This window comes from Pipistrellus hanaki, assembly GCF_964339955.1.
Source record: "Pipistrellus hanaki genome assembly, chromosome: 18".
NCBI lineage: Eukaryota > Metazoa > Chordata > Mammalia > Chiroptera > Vespertilionidae > Pipistrellus > Pipistrellus hanaki.
This window is the reverse complement of record NC_140520.1, coordinates 37016740-37032510: the sequence shown is the minus strand read 5'-3', so window position 1 is coordinate 37032510 and position 15771 is coordinate 37016740. Positions and strand designations below refer to the sequence as shown.

Sequence of the window (15771 nt, the reverse complement as noted above, 5' to 3'; positions counted from 1 at the left end):
TTGGAAAATGGGTTCCTCATGAGTTGACCGACAACAACCGTTATCAAAGAGTCACAATTTGCAGTTCGCTCCTCTCTCGTCAAAACTGTTTGCCGTTTTTAGAGCAAATTGTTACCGTAGATGAAAAATGGGTGCTGTATGTTAATTTGAAAAGGCGGCCTCAATGGTTGGACAAAAATGAGGCTCCGCAGCCCACGCCAAAACCTGACTTGCATGCGAAAAAAGTGATGTTGTGTGTTTGGTGGAATTTTAAAGGAATTCTTCATTATGAACTTTTACCATCTACCCAAACCATTACAAGTGCAGTGTATAGTGCCCAATTGGAAAGGTTAGCCCAAGCTTTAAGAGAAAAAGAACCTGCGCTGATTAATCGGAAGGGCGTAATTCTTCACCACGATAACGCACTACCGCGTACTGCAAGAATCACTGCTGAAAAAGTGCGCCAGTTGGAATGGGAAGTTCTCCCTCAACCTGCATATTCTCCTGATATTGCCCCTTCCGATTACCATTTGTTTCGTTCTTTGCAAAACTTTCTTTTTTTTTTTTTTTTTTTATATACATTTTATTGATATTTTACAGAGAGGAAGAGAGAGGGATAGAGAGTTAGAAACATCAATGAGAGAGAATCATCGATCAGCTGCCTCTTGCACACCCACCACTGGGGATGTGCCCGCAACCAAGGTACATGCCCTTGACCGGAATCGAACCCGGGACCTTTCAGTCCGCAGGCCGACGCTCTATCCACTGAGCCAAACCGGCTTCGGCGCAAAACTTTCTTCTTGGAAAAAAATTTAATAATGAAGAATGCCTCAAAAATGCATTGACCGAATTTTTTGCATCAAAATCACAAGAATTTTACAACAGAGGGATTAAAATGCTTTCTGAGCGTTGGGCACAAGTAGTAGAAAACAACGGCAACTATATTGTTGATTAAATTTTGTTGTATTGTTTAAATAAATTCGATTTAAAAAAGTATTAGAAAACGACATTAATTATTACTAGACCTAATATTTTAAGTGTGCCTCAGGTCATACACAGGAAATGAGTCTAAGTGTTAGGGATGTGATTCAGACCCAAGCAGCTTGACTCAGCATCTGTAATCATTACGACCGTGCTTTGCTCATCATCTGTGATCATTAAGACAGATGATGGACAAATAAATGTGTGATGAGTGTCCTAAAGGGAAAATAGCAGAGTTCAATGGGGAACATGTAGGAAAGAGTCTTCTGGTAGGGGCCTAGCAGCTGAGTCCTGAAAGAGGGTCAGGCTAAGTCGGGTGAAGGGAGCAGGGACATCATGGGAAGAGCCTGAGGTAACTACATATGATGACAGGAAGCAACTGGTGTGGTCGGATCTTGTCATCGTATCAAGAGAGGGGGAGGGCCCAGATGGGGAAGGATCTTTTGGACAGTTTCAGGTTTGGGATTTTATATTAAGAACATCAGGAAGCTAATGGAGGATGTGTATTATGGAGTGTAGCCTGGTCTGGTTTGTTCCACACAAGTAGGGAGAATTGTCCGGAGACTAACTCATGTGGGAGGTTCTCCTGGTAATAGATTCTGACCCAATGATAGAAGTAAAGTAGAGAGGTGAAGCGATTGATGAAATATTTAGGATGTAGAATAAACAAGATATACAAACCTAGTTTCTAAATAGTATATTTTATACTACCGTTAGCACACTTAATTTTTTGGTATGTCTTTGAGCATGTGTGTTTAGAACCACAAATAAATATAATTTAATAGTAGTAATGGATTAAATAGTAGAAATATTGTAGATTAAATGGTTTGAAACATGCATTACCAAAAAAAGTTAATTTGTGGTTCTTCTGTGAAAGGCTTGGAAGATACCTAATTAAACAAATAAACTTGAAGTAAGTTGCTTTCAAATTATATTCCAGCCCATATTGAAATTTCTTTCTGAGCCAATGCATTCACCTGACAAAAGGGCTTTTGTACCATTTCTGGAAGGGACCTTTAAATTTGTCAAGAATCTTACGTTATTGACTATTCACTTCTAACCCTGAAAAATGAAATCTTTCCAGGACTTACATTGTCATTTTTATGTGGTTACTAGAGGCCCAGTGCATGGAATCATGCACTCGGTGGTTGGGTCCCTCAGCCCTGTCTGCGCCCTCTTGTAGTCCAGGAGCCCTCAGGGGATGTCCGACTGCTGTGGAGATGGGAGAGGCTCCTGCCACTGCGCTTGCCAGCTGTGAGCCCAGCTGCTGGCTGAGCAGGCCTCCACCTGTGGGAGTGCCCCACCTGTGGGAGTGCGCTGAGCACCTGTCCCCTGGTGGTCAGTGCACGTCATAGTGACTGGTAACCTTTTATAATATAGGATTATTGTGCTTCTGAAGCATGTATTTTAGTTAGGTGTCATTCGCCTTGATTGAAAGCATGCTGAACTACTAACATCATAGGTTGTTTTTCATAACTGTAGTCACTAAGCAATATAGAATGGCGCCTGAAGTCTTAGCAGTGTTGGACAAGGCCAAGTCCATAGTGACTTCCCCACTGCACTGTCCAAGGTACTTTTATCTCTTCTGATGTCTTTAGAGGGGTAAGAGACAGTGCGGTCTCTAAGTGCCCCGGAAGAAGGTGTTTAAGTGGCACCAGAGTCACAGCATGGCTACCAGGATGTTGATCAGTTATAGTAGTGTTGCTGAAGGAATGGTTACGCAGCCCTCTGAGGAATAGCAGCAGTAACTATTTCTGAATCAAAATAGTTATTTATTCAAGCACTCTTATTTTCTACTTTGTAGTCAAGCTATTTCCACATTGGTCTAGTAAGTACAATAGGAGCTTCATGTTGCAGGAAACTAGGTAACTGGGAAAAAAATTTCATCATCTGGAAAGTGGAGATGGTGACAGGAGCTACAAAGATTGAAAAAAAGGAGTATATCTTTCTCCCAAGAGATGAGCACTCAGTACATTCACTTACTGTCATGATGGGGCCTTGGATAGTGTCGTTTGTGTGTTGAGGTGAAGCTCTAACCTTATGTCTCTTAAATTAAATCTCTACCAGTTTAAAAGAAGTCTTAAGTAGTATATATCTGCACTATGTAAGCAAGGCTTTCAGTAATAACATTTTTAGAATGTGCTGATCCAACCTCTAACAAATAAAGCAAATTAGGGAGGACTAATATGGTTATAAATACTTTTTTCAAATACAGTAGATATAAAACAAATGTAATATTTTTGCTCTTTTAAGCAGATTTTTCTTAGACATTTGTAGCTTAAAATATGCACTTTATCAGAAACAAATTGTGAATGAATTTACTAGTAAGTCAGGGAACTCTATTTCAGAGAAAACTAAACCTGATAGATTGTAATGATCCAGCTGAGGAGCATTGAACTGGAAAGAGCAGGATGGAACAGACGAGGTTGTGAGCTCTGGGCCTCAGAGAGACCCTCCCACTCATACGTCGCTTCGAGAAACTTGGTTCTATGCTGCGAAGTAGTGTTTTGGCCAGAGACACCCTGATTATTGCAGTCTATAGGGAGGTGCCTGGATTCGGGAGTCCGAAGTTGTGTAGCTGACAGAGGGGTGCATTCTGCCTAGATAGTGGGACAATTTTACACAGACTGCTGAGTTCCCAACAACTTACACCAACTGTAGTCATTTTATAAATTAAATGAATTCTACTGTGTGTGACATGATTTACATTATATAGGTTATATTCAGGAGAGAGTGGAGGGTAACTCTGTAGTAGATTCCCTAAGGAAGAGGGTTTTAGTTAACAGTGACCATCCAGAGCTTCTTGGTTTTGGGTGGTGGTGGGGCCTGACTATTTAAGTAAGGTATTTTTTACACCATTCTGACCTCTTGACAACTCTGCTTACTATATTCCTGTAGTCATAGCATGCAATCTAAAACCCCTTCTAATTCTAAAGGAAAGCTTTGAAGTAGCATTTAAATTTCACAAGGCTTCCTAACCAAGGTGTATCTAGAAAATTTAGTCCTACAGTTCTTTCACACCTGCATGGTTTTCTTTTTATTCCTTCTTTAAAATAAAATAGCAAAGCACTTTATAAAACTTTGTGAGATAATGAAAAAAACAAAACAAAAAAAAACAACAGTCCCGTTCCGCCACTTAGTTTCCCTGAGCAGCAGTCTTTCGCTGGCCTCACCAACTCCAGATGCCTAAAGACCATGGCTTCGGCAGCAGTGAGGCCAGAATTTCAGCAATAGAACTAAAGAATACAGGAAAGCTGTGTGGACAAATGACTAACAAACATCAAAAATTTCAGAGATGGTTAAGGGCAAGATAGATGTTTTAAAAGTTCCATTCTTGGTAATTTTATGTAATCTAAAAGTATGTTAATTATTTTATCAGAATGTCATTTGGCAAAATACCTTCTATGAAAAAGTGTGATAACAAATCTTTGGATGTTGTAAGGGAGTGCTAATTTATTTCCAGTGCTGTTTATATCGAGGATATAAGTCATAACACAAGTAGTACAGTGATTTTACCATTTGGGAATTCGGCTTTAGAATTGATTTACATGTTTATTTTCAAATAGTAATTGATGTTATGGAAGAGGACTTCTTATGAGACAAAGGTAAAGATAGTGTTATCAGCCTGATTTCTCAGCTCTTGGAGAGAATCCCTTTCCTTCCACCGCAGTTCTGTTTAGAAGTCTTGTGACTTGTTCTCTCTCATGATCAAAGCTAGACAGAGGGTCTCTGAGATTCTCTCTTAATAAGTGCACCAGTGTCTCCAGCAGAATTCAAAAAGATGGAAGTCCTTAATGTAAAGTGGACCTCAGGACCACAGAGCCCAAGTAGTTTGGGTTTTGTTAAGTTGTTAATTGTTTTTGTTGTTATCTTACAAGACAAAGCTTATCTTTATACTATTACATCACTCCTTGAACTGGTATCAAGAAAACAATTATATTACAGGAGAGTTCTCTTTCCGCAGGCACTGGCTGAAACGGTACATGTTTGATTACATAGCAATTTATATTCCCTATGTATTTTAATGCTCCCCTAAGCTGCTATTCATCATAAAAAGGAAAAAATTTTAAAGCCCTATTTAATATTGCTCTTGAATATCTATACTTTGAAGTGGTCTATATCAATTTCTGTAGAGTTTCTTAATTTTATTTGCCACTTTGCAAATATTATGTTCTTTGAAATAGAGGTATGTCATGGATATCACCTACAGATTTGTAAGGGGAAATTCCCTTTTCTCTAATTTAGTGATCAAATTTCTTACAAGATTAGCCAGGAGGAAGAGATTAAATATACCAAAACATATGGTCTAATAACAGAGTTTTAGAAAGTTACAAAGCACTGGAAATTTTCTCCCTCCTCCCCCAGATTGTGTCTATGAATTGGAAAGAATTTCCTTTCGGAGCCCTTGCATCCTCTCAGTGTTCCTGTAGTTACTATTGATGCGATAGCAGCTGAAGTGGAAAATCATGAGCATTCTGTTAAATAAAAGTATCAGTTTATAACGTATGTCATTGCATGTTAATATTCTTTGAGTCCCTAATGATGAAATGCAGTTCTGACTTCCATCTGAATCCAAGGGAGTCATGTACACAAGGCTAGAACAGGATGCAGTGCCGCTTTGGAATATGAGTGTTTCTATGACACTTGCCCTTGAATTTAAGTGAGAACCATAACAGATGTGAGAATTATGATGAGGACAACCTAATTTAAGTTTTATAAATTTTAGGAAATGTCATCTTTTATTTCAGAGACTTTTTCAAATGTTTTAAACACAATTTTCAGATAACAATAATGAAAAGCTGAGCCCCAAACCAGGGACAGGTGAACCAGTTTTAAGTTTGCACTACAGCACAGAAGGAACAACTACAAGCACAATAAAACTGAACTTTACAGATGAATGGTAAGTTCATATTTTTGTAAAGATGTTCTTAGCCATTTTGTAGGATTTTGTTAGATATTATTTGCAGCACTCATCTTTGTGCCTTGCTTTGCTATGTGTGCTTCAGAATCACTTGGAGAGCTCGATAAAACAAAGGACTGGGTCCTCCTCAGAGTTTATTCAGATTGAGGAGGGATCCGAGAATTTGCATTTCTAGAAACTTCCCAGGTGATGCTGATGTTGCTAGTTCTGGGGTATCCCTTTTGATAGAAAATGATGAAGATAAAAAGAATTAATCACCAATAGACCATTTGTGTAAAAATAATGAACCTAGCACTTTGGAGCTTTTTGTAGTCTGGGTCCTGTTTATATTTGTGTGTATCATTTTTGTTTTTAGTTTTAAATCATAATTTTAGTCGTGTTGAACGTATTCTCTCCTGCATTTATTTGACTTAAGTTTATAATAAATATTCACGTTACTACTTTGCTTTGATAAGTATTATTTTACTACCTGTATATAGCCCATCAAGTAGATGTACTACAGTGCACTTAACCATTTCTCTTTAATTGAGCAGTGAATTTGTTTATCCTTTTTTTATTTAACTAAATAAGATTATAATGAATATCTTTGTTTACAGGCTTTTTTCCTACCTTTAAGATTACTGATTTGAGATATGTTTCCAGAAATGAACTACATCTAGGTCAAAGATATTGCCAAATTACTTTCAAAAGAATCTTGTATCATTCCATTTTACTAGCAGCATATGAAAGTACACATTTTGCTATCTCTGGGCCAATATTCAATATATTCATTTTTTTTAACTTGTATATTTGATTTTAAAATAACATTTGTTTCTATTTAATTGATTACTAGTAAGATTGAGTTTTGTATTTATTTAATAGTTGTATAGGTTCTCTTTAATGATATTTCTGATTATATTTATTCCCATTAACCTAGTTAAATCTTACTCTTTTAAAAAAATCAGTTATGTAGACTTCTTATATTCTTTCCCACTGTTTCATGGCCTTCTGCTTCAGATTACCTCCAACATTTTTATTTAAATTTATTACTATTGCTACTTAATATTAATAAAAAAGTAATATGATCTTTCCTAATACGTCCTTAATTATGTATTAATATAACTACATATTATATATAGTAATTGTATTAATCATTTAATAACCAATATATTAATTATTTGGCATAATTAATATATTAACATGCTCAATCACATATTAATATAATATATAATGTGCATAAATACTATATAATGTCATTATATATTGTTTATTAATATATAATTAATTATATGTTCATATGATATTAATATTTATGTAGTCCAATTCACTGGTTTCTTTTTGTGTTTACATGTGTATGTATTTTGCATTAAAATCTGCGATTAAATAATATTTTCAAATATTATAAAATACTTTCTATGTTCCAGACACTATTGTAGATATGGGGAGTGCATCAGTGAAAAAAGTAGGGGAAAAAATTTCTGTCCTGTATAATACATTAGTGTACTAAGTAATCTGGAAGAAAAGGTGAGGGTGGTTGACAGGGTGGGCAGCAGCATTGGGAGGATGAGGAGGAGTGAGCTATGCACAGCTTGGGGAAGAGCAGAGAGAAAGCCAGCACAAGGCTCTGTAGGAGCAGACCTACTATGTGTAAGGATCTGTAAGGGAAGATACATGTGTAGCCAGAGGGGAGTGACCAAAGGAGAGAGCAATGGCAGAAGAGAGCCATTTTCTTTTCATGAACAGCCGACTAAGTAAGGAGGACATTTGAACGATAGAGGATATCTGTTTGCTGTGTAGACATAGATCATCGGTAGAGATGGGACCATGATCAGAGGACAGGCTGAAGCACTAGCAAGGTGAAAGGCGGGGGTGCCTGGGGCAGGACGGGCACAGGGGAGGAGTAAGAGGAGACTGGATTCTGGATATGTATATGAAGGTGCAGTCAATAGAATTTCTTTATGAGCCTTAGCATTTGACCTCTGCTTTTTAAAATTAGGTATCTGTGGCCCTTTCTCTTAATATGTAATTTAAGATCACAGAAGATTATCATCCTTATTCTGTTTATCTTTTCTATTTTCCTAATTCTGAACAGAGGGGCTGGTTTCTTATAAAGAATCTCATCTGAGCACTTTTTTTTTTTTTTAAGAAAAAAAGATCCAATCCCTCTTCTTTTGAACTTTTCCGTCTCTAAAAACTGACTGAATTATATTCTCTTATTCACCAGTTTCTTATTTCTTTATCAAAGAAGTAATTAGCTTTTTTTCTGATTATGAGAGTATTCAATATCATTGTAAAAAAAATCAAGAAAGGATGCAATTTTTTTCATCTCTGCCACAGAGTGTCCTATTCTTAGTTTAGTTTCTTTGAGGACAAATGAGTCAATCGAGCCCATGGATTCCAGTTTTCTCACCTGAAAATGGGCATATTTAATAGAACCTCCTTCAGAGGTGCTTGTAGAGTTAGTGAGACCACAACAGGAAAGCACATGGCACTTGGCACATTGACAAGCCCTAAGTCCTGAGCTGCAAGTACCATCTTTTGTAAACTGCCTTTCAGGTCCTTGGCACAGTTTTCTTCTGTGGTGTTTGCCTTTTTCTTCTTGATTTACAAGAGGTGTTTATAGGAGTCAGTGGGGGAGATACCATTGACTTCCCTTTGTAGCAGATATTTCCCCCCGTTTGCTGTGTCTTTCAGCTTTATGGTAGTTTTGCTCTAAGGTTACAGTGAGCGCATGCCTGTAAAAGTCTGTCCTTCCCAGGATTAGGGAGAAAGCTTTCTCTTGTTGTCCTCTTAATTTCTATGATTTTATATTAAAGATCATATGTTTGGTCCTTCTATAACTTATTTCTCCATAAAGTGTGCTATAGAGCTATATAGCTTAGTAATTTTCCCACACGTTGGTTCCTTTGTCCCAGTCCCATTATTGAGCCGCTTCATTTCTCTGTGATTTAAAATGCCATATTAACATATGCTAAATTTATTTACTTTGTTACTCTGTTTTTTCCACTAATGCCTCTCAATTCCTACATCAGTGGCATGATGTTTTAATCATCATAACTATTATACATGAACATTTTATTTATGCCTGTGTCATAGCTTTTTCAGTAGAATATGACATTAATTTCACTTTACCCAAGTGACTATATACTTTTTTCTGTTTAAAAAGTAATGCATATTAATTGCAAAAAATAATTCAAAATTTACAGAAAAGCACAAAAGAATCACTGACAGTAATGCTACTGAAATGACACCACTGCCTGTTCTTTGACATTTTTCTCTGGGAATATACCCAGAAGGATACACATTCTTTTTTTTTTTTTTTTAATTCCATATTATACATGGATGCCCTTTTTTAAAAAAATCAAATTGACTTTTGTAATTAGCCCAAAAGCATTTTTTATAAAATCTTGGCCAAAAATCTCATGATAATTTGTATTGTTTACTAAGTCACTGATACTTGTCTGTAGTTAATGGTTTTTAGGTTATCATAACTCTTCAAGGAAAGTTTCATTTCCTTGTTCACATTTATTCTAAATTAGAGAATTTGTCACATTTCTGTTAATTTAATTTTAATCTGAGTCAGATACATTTTCCCCTATTTTCTTTCCCTCTCAATTCCCTCTCTATAATACGTGATGTCATGACTGGTCGTCGCAGAAATTCATTTAAGTTGTTTATTTAAATTGGTTTAGCATTCTGCTCTCACCAAAAATGCTAACAGAATTATGGCCATCATCAGGTGGGTAGTAAAACTAACCCAGAAAATGTCTTCTGCTTCTACAAACTGGTGCCCAGTCACCTGCCATATTGAACAGCAGTCCGAACTGGAAGTGGTCCGCAGAGGGCAGTGCAAGGACCAAAGAAATGTCTAGCCTTTTCTAAAGTATTGACTTTAAAGTAGCCTAGGGAAAAACAAATATATAAGCCTAGAACAACAAATCGGGCAAATGATCAAAGTCTGTAGAATCAGTAAGGATTAGGGTGAACAGAAGGGAGACGGTGTAATTAAGTATGAAGTTCAAGAGAGAGCTGGGTAGAAATGTGAAGCCAATCATAGAAGCATTAAAACAGTGTGGAAGCGGTCCTTTTGTATTTCTAGGTCTCCTTTTTAAGATAAGTAGGTTAGAGTAGTCACCTTATCAAAAGTGATATTTTGTAAGTACTATTAAAATAATACACCCTACATTTTATTTGAGCCTGAATTTTTGTTAATGATTGACTTATTGTGGGACCACTCGCTTTGTTTTGATGACAGGAGCAGTACATCCTCCAGTTCTAGAGGGAACGGGACCCATAGCAAACCGGAGGATCAGGAGGAGTCCCTGGTCCCACAGAGCTCGGAGCCGCCTCCGGCAGAAGATAGTGAGAGAGGTGAGCTGTGACTGTGCTTTGTCATCACAACCCCCAGTGATGGATGTCCACCCATTTTTCTGATCCCTCAGTGGTGCCCTTTGGTTTCTTGTTTTTAATGAGTTACTTTTTCCTCTAGTCTAGCTATTCCTGTTGATAAATAGGTAACAGGTTCACCAGGAAGGACATTTGAAAGATAGAGGAATGAACTGTAAAAAATATAATTCACAAGTCTTTCTTTGAAGTCACATAAAGGAGTCTCTATGAACTCACATAATGTCAGCATTTCAGATGGGGCATCACAGTGCAGCCCAGTTTCCCTCTGTGGACAAATGGCCAGGAGACATGGTTACTGCTCTGACAGTGTGTGCACTGTTAGTGTCAGTTTGGATCACCTGTCGTTTTATACCAAGCAGTGGAATTCAGAGTATCTGTCTTGATTTTTTTCAGTGTGTATGTGGTTTATGGAGGAAAAGAAAGAAGGAATATGATCTAAATGAGTTATGAGTGAATCTTGTTTCATACAAGAAGTGCCATTTAGGGACTTTTTCAGAATCCTTTCCTAGAATATTTTTATGTAACACTTGAGGTCCAGTGCATCGAATTTGTGCACGGCTGGGGTGCCTCAGGATGACCTGTGGAGATTGGGCCCCAGCTGGCACCTTCACCCTTGCAGCCCCAGCTTGCACCCGCAGCCCCACAGCCTCGCGTGGCACCCCGCCTTGGCCTGCCACCTCCCCCTCACCTGCTCCACCTTCCCTCCTGCGGGACAATCAATCAGGGCCGGGCCCCCCACCATCACCACTGGTTGTCATCTGTGGGGAGATTGGGCCCCTGCTCACACCCGCCTTGACCTGGTGCCACCCGATCACATGCTCCACCATCCTGCTGCGGGCCTGCTCTCGTCGGGGCCCATCAGGGCTGGCAGCGCCTCCACTGTTGCCCGCTTCCAGCTCCGCATTGACGCCGCCTGCCATGTTTGGTGCCACCCCCTGTTGGTCAGCGCACGTCCTAGCAAGCGGTTGAACTCGCAGTCAAACAACTGTAGAGGAGACAATTTGCAGGATTATATGAAAGTTAGAGTCTAGCAAAGAGCTTTAAACAGTTGATTATCAATAATTATTTGATGAATGAAGGAATAAATGAATTCTGTTTCTTAAGAAATGAACAGATGCTTTAGTGTAACAGTTTATAAAAATTAAATATGTGTAAGACAACTGTCCAGTTAGGTAAGCAGCTATCCAGTTAGGAATAAAAAATGGATCCTTCATGGGTCTTGGAGTTAAATCCCAGAATTAAGTATTTTCAATGGACAAAGCAGAATTTAAAGTAGGCTCAGCTGTACTATTGGTTCATGATAGTTCAGGTTATGCCAAATGTTTGAGGGGCTTAACAATACTCTGTATTAAGTTTGGCTTTTGTGACGATTAGAAACAAGCAAGATAAGGTCATCTTGGCTGTGAGGATCATTGTCACCAGATGTTCTCACATAGAGTTAGTTCCCAAAGGTTGGCGCCTCTGGAAGGGGCTGAGGACACAGCGGGGCACCCTCCTTGAGGGTGTCGTATTCGTGTACATCTGTGTTTGTGTCATACTGAGGTGAGGCTCATCTGAGAATCTAGTTTCCATGGCCTCCAAAGGGTTAAGAACTACTTATGTATAAGAGGGCTGGAGTATTAAGTTGGTGGTTATTTTCCTACAAATGGTCTGGGCCCTGGCCACTTATGTTCAGTGGTTAGAGCATAAGCCTACACACAAAATGGTCATGGGTTTGATTCCCAGTCACGGGCACATATCTTGGTTGCAGGTTTGATCCCCAGCCGCAGTCAGGGTGCATGTGGGAGGCAACCAATCGATGTGTGTCTCACATCAGTGTCTTTCTCTCTCCCTCCCTCCCTCCTTTCTCCCTTCCATTCTCCCTCTGAAAATCAGTGAAAAAATATCCTCAGGTGAGGATTAAAACAAAAAATAATGTGGATTTAATGGTCATTTGGTTTATTTCCCAGAAGCTCCTGAAGAAGCCTCAGAGGGTGTGAACACATCCCAGGAAGGTGCATCTGCAGAAAGCACAGTTCAGAGACAAGTAGACACAGGTGAGCTTTCTTCTCTCTAGTTGCTTCAGGTGTTAGTCTCCTAGAGTCAGAGGTAATTTCCAAATAGACGTGTTGTGGAATTTTCCCCTTCGTTTAGGGCACATTTGTCAAACACAAGGCCCGCGGGCCAAATCCAGCCCGCCAGGCCTTGCAATGTGGCCCGCACCGCGCTGTCATCACTGCACTCCGCTGCCAGTTTATGACATTGTCAGTTTATGACTGTTCAGTAAACCATTCGGCCTGCGATTTAGGCTGGATTTTAGATTTTGGCCCCTTCTCTGATTGAGTTCGACACCCCTAGTTTAGGGAATATTTTAGTTTATATTAGAAAGTAAATATAACTAAAGGCCTGGTGCACAGATTCATGCACCAGTGGGGTCTCTCAGCGTGGCCTGCGGGGATCAGGCTGAAACTGGCAGTTCAGTATCCCCCAAGGGATGTAACAGTGCGTGAAGCGGCAGCTGCTGGGGAGGAGCCCGAGCCCGGGCCAGGCGCCATGCTGCTCCCGCTCATCCCAGCCCCTCTGCGCCTGCCACTGCGCCGCTCGGTAGACGTGTTGCCGCTCCGCTGCGGTCTCCACGCGCCTGTCCTAGGGCAATGCTGGCATGCCCGTGACTGAGAAGCGGCCACAGGCTTGCACCCAGGCAGTCCCAATGCCAGTCTCGATCCTGGTCCTGATCCGGAAGGGGAAGGGGCGCACACAGGGAGTGTCCACTGGAGAGGCTTGCGCCGCTGCAGCCACACTTGCCAGCTGTGAGCCCGGCGTCTGGCGCCCGTCGGTCAGCTGAGTGGCGTTCCTGCTGGGGAGCACACTGACCACCAGGGGCAGCTTTTGCATTGAGCATCTGCCCCCTTGTGGTCAGTACCGTCATAGTGAACAGTGGAACAGAACAGTTGCTTAGGATTTTATATATATAGATACTTTATATTGGAAAATGTCTGTGTCTGCTTTGGAGTTAGATAAAATAGTCAAGGTTGCTGACATGACCATCTGTTACTACTTTACTTTCCAACAGCACAATCAGACAAGTTCTCATCTGAGCCGTCAGATTCCAGCTCAGGAGAAAGGAACGACTTCAATCCTGACAGTCCTTGTGGGGTTCCAGAAGACACTGCTTTGTCTGAGAAAGGCTGGGAACCAGGGACTTCGGATCAAACCAGTGCTGACAGCACTGCCCATCCCAGTAGCCCTGATGCTGAGCCTAAGACACAGACCGAAGCTGTGGGGCCCGTGCCTCCCGAGGAAACGGCAGCCACAGACTCTGCTCTTCAGGACACCGATGACAGTGACGATGACCCAGTCCTGATCCCAGGTGCCAGGTATCGAGCAGGACCTGGGGACAGGTTGGTACATTTTTAATTGAAATGAACTGTAAAAAGTATAATTCACAAGTCTGTCTTTGAAGTCACATAAAAGAGTCTCCATTTTGGACAGTTGCTTTCTCTAAGGATGTCTTAGTCATGTAAACTTATGGAGCTTTTCAAACAAAGTCATTTCACATGTACCTTCTCTAAGCAGAGTGTGCATGAAGAGGGAGCAGTCTCGCGTTTCTCTGCACTGAGGCCGCTCCTCAGCTTGCAGACGGGAGGGAGGGACGCCCAGCAGCCTAGTGTGAAGGCGGTATATTTAGCCATCCTACTGCCTGGTGGACATCCTGTCCTTTAGCAGGTTTTGGATACTTTTTACTCTTAAGTGTATCTGCTTTTCTGTAGACACTGATAAGGTAGTGTGATAGCAGTTCTTGTTTTGAGAACATTATTTTTCTCTGATTTATACTAAATTTTAGTAACTTAATTTAGAAACTGAAAAATTACACCAAATAACAAATATAACCATGATAAAGAATTGAATTGCTACCCAGTCAACATAGCTCAGCGGTTGAGCATTGACCTGTGAACCAGGAGGTCACAGTTTGATTCCTGTCAGGGCACGTGCCCATGTTTCGGGCTCGATCCCAAGTGTGGGGCATGCAGGAGGCAGCCGATCAATGATTGATGTTTCTATCTCTCCCTCTCCCTTCCTCTCTGAAATCAATCCTATATAATGAAAGCCTAATATGCTAAGTGTCCAGTTGTCTGGTTATTGATTCAACCAATCAAAGTGTAATATGCTAATGATATGCTAAGACCACTCAACTGCTCACTATGATGTGCACTGACCACGAGGGGGCAGACAGTCAACCAGTTGACCAGATGCTATGACATGCACTGACCGCCAAGGGGCAGATGCTCCAACTGGTAGGTCAGCTTGGAGCATCTGCCCTCTGGCGCGGCCAATCAGGACTGAGCAAGATGGTTTGTACATGCCCTGGAGCCCTCCCACGGTCCCTCCCACAGTCCCTCCCTGGCGCCCCCTTCCCAGCCCCAATCATGCACCAGTGGGGTCCCTTGGCCTCGCCTGCACCTTCTTACAATCCAGGACCCTTTGGGGGATGTTGGAAAGCCAGTGTTGGCCTGATCCCACAGGCCAGGCCGAGAAACTTTACTGGTGCACGAGTTCATGCACCAGGCCTCGAGTAAAAAATATATTTAAAAAAAAAAGAATTGAATTCCTAACATGGTCAGGTACTTTACTCTGTATTTGTACTTGGAGATTAATCATACGTCTCTACCTGCCCACATTAGTCTTCAGCGTTCTTACCATATGTTCTGGACAACTAACACTTTCCGTACCCAGAGGGAGTCCCACAAGGTTAGCAGGCATAGCACATTTAGAAAATCACATTGATGGTTTCTAAAGGTGGAGAGTGAGAGTTGTGTTTAAGTCTGTATGTTTAAGGCCTCTTGAGGACACATGTCCTTGTTTTTTTTCTGTACATAGGTAACAAAAACAATACTAAGATCATAATGAAAAATAAAATTATCCACTTTTTAATAAAACATACTATATAACTTTCCAGATTTGTTTGCTTAAATAAGAAATTGTATTTTTAATAGATACTAGACACTTGCAGAAAATCATAATTATTTAGCAGCTTCTGTCTGGGCTAATTACAACACATTTTTTTACCAAGTGTGCTTTATACTTGAGGAATCTGAGGTACTAAGCATGGGTTTTCTATATTCTAGACCTAAGGTGCATTTTTTTAAAAAACAGAGTACCCTGTTTCCCCGAAAATGAGACAGTGTCATATATTAATTTTTGCTCCCAAAGATGTGCTAGGTCTTATTTTCAGGGGATGTCTTATTTTTCCATGAATAAGAATATGGTACACATTTATTGTTAAATGAAAATAAAGGAAATTTATTACCTGTATACGGTACGGTAGTACGGTAGTTGTCAACACAAACCAGACAAACTGTGAATCCTGCAGTATCAAGAATTTACTCATTTATTCAATGACAATCATGTCATCATCTTCTTGAACATCATCATAACAATCCAATTCCTGAATTTCCTGATGAATTTCTTGTGACTCCATTTCTTTCAGAATCAGTGGACCAAATCTCTCATGTTTAGCCTGGGCG

At 40.2% G+C, this 15771-nt stretch overlaps 1 protein-coding gene across 23 annotated transcripts in view; it reads left to right on the top strand.

The window, feature by feature from the left end:
- Positions 1-15771, top strand: part of DCAF6 (DDB1 and CUL4 associated factor 6) — an 83003-nt gene that overhangs the window by 54090 nt on the left and 13142 nt on the right. For 14 of the 23 annotated variants that reach the window (XM_084867041.1, XM_084867023.1, XM_084867044.1 and 11 more), the window contains 4 exons: positions 5743-5860; positions 10116-10231; positions 12217-12303; positions 13320-13647. In XM_084867041.1, the coding sequence (XP_084723167.1) occupies positions 5743-5860; positions 10116-10231; positions 12217-12303; positions 13320-13647 (649 nt within the window). The remainder of the gene's footprint in view (positions 1-5742; positions 5861-10115; positions 10232-12216; positions 12304-13319; positions 13648-15771) is intronic. The other 9 variants (XM_084867034.1, XM_084867025.1, XM_084867043.1 and 6 more) reach the window with 1 other exon arrangement.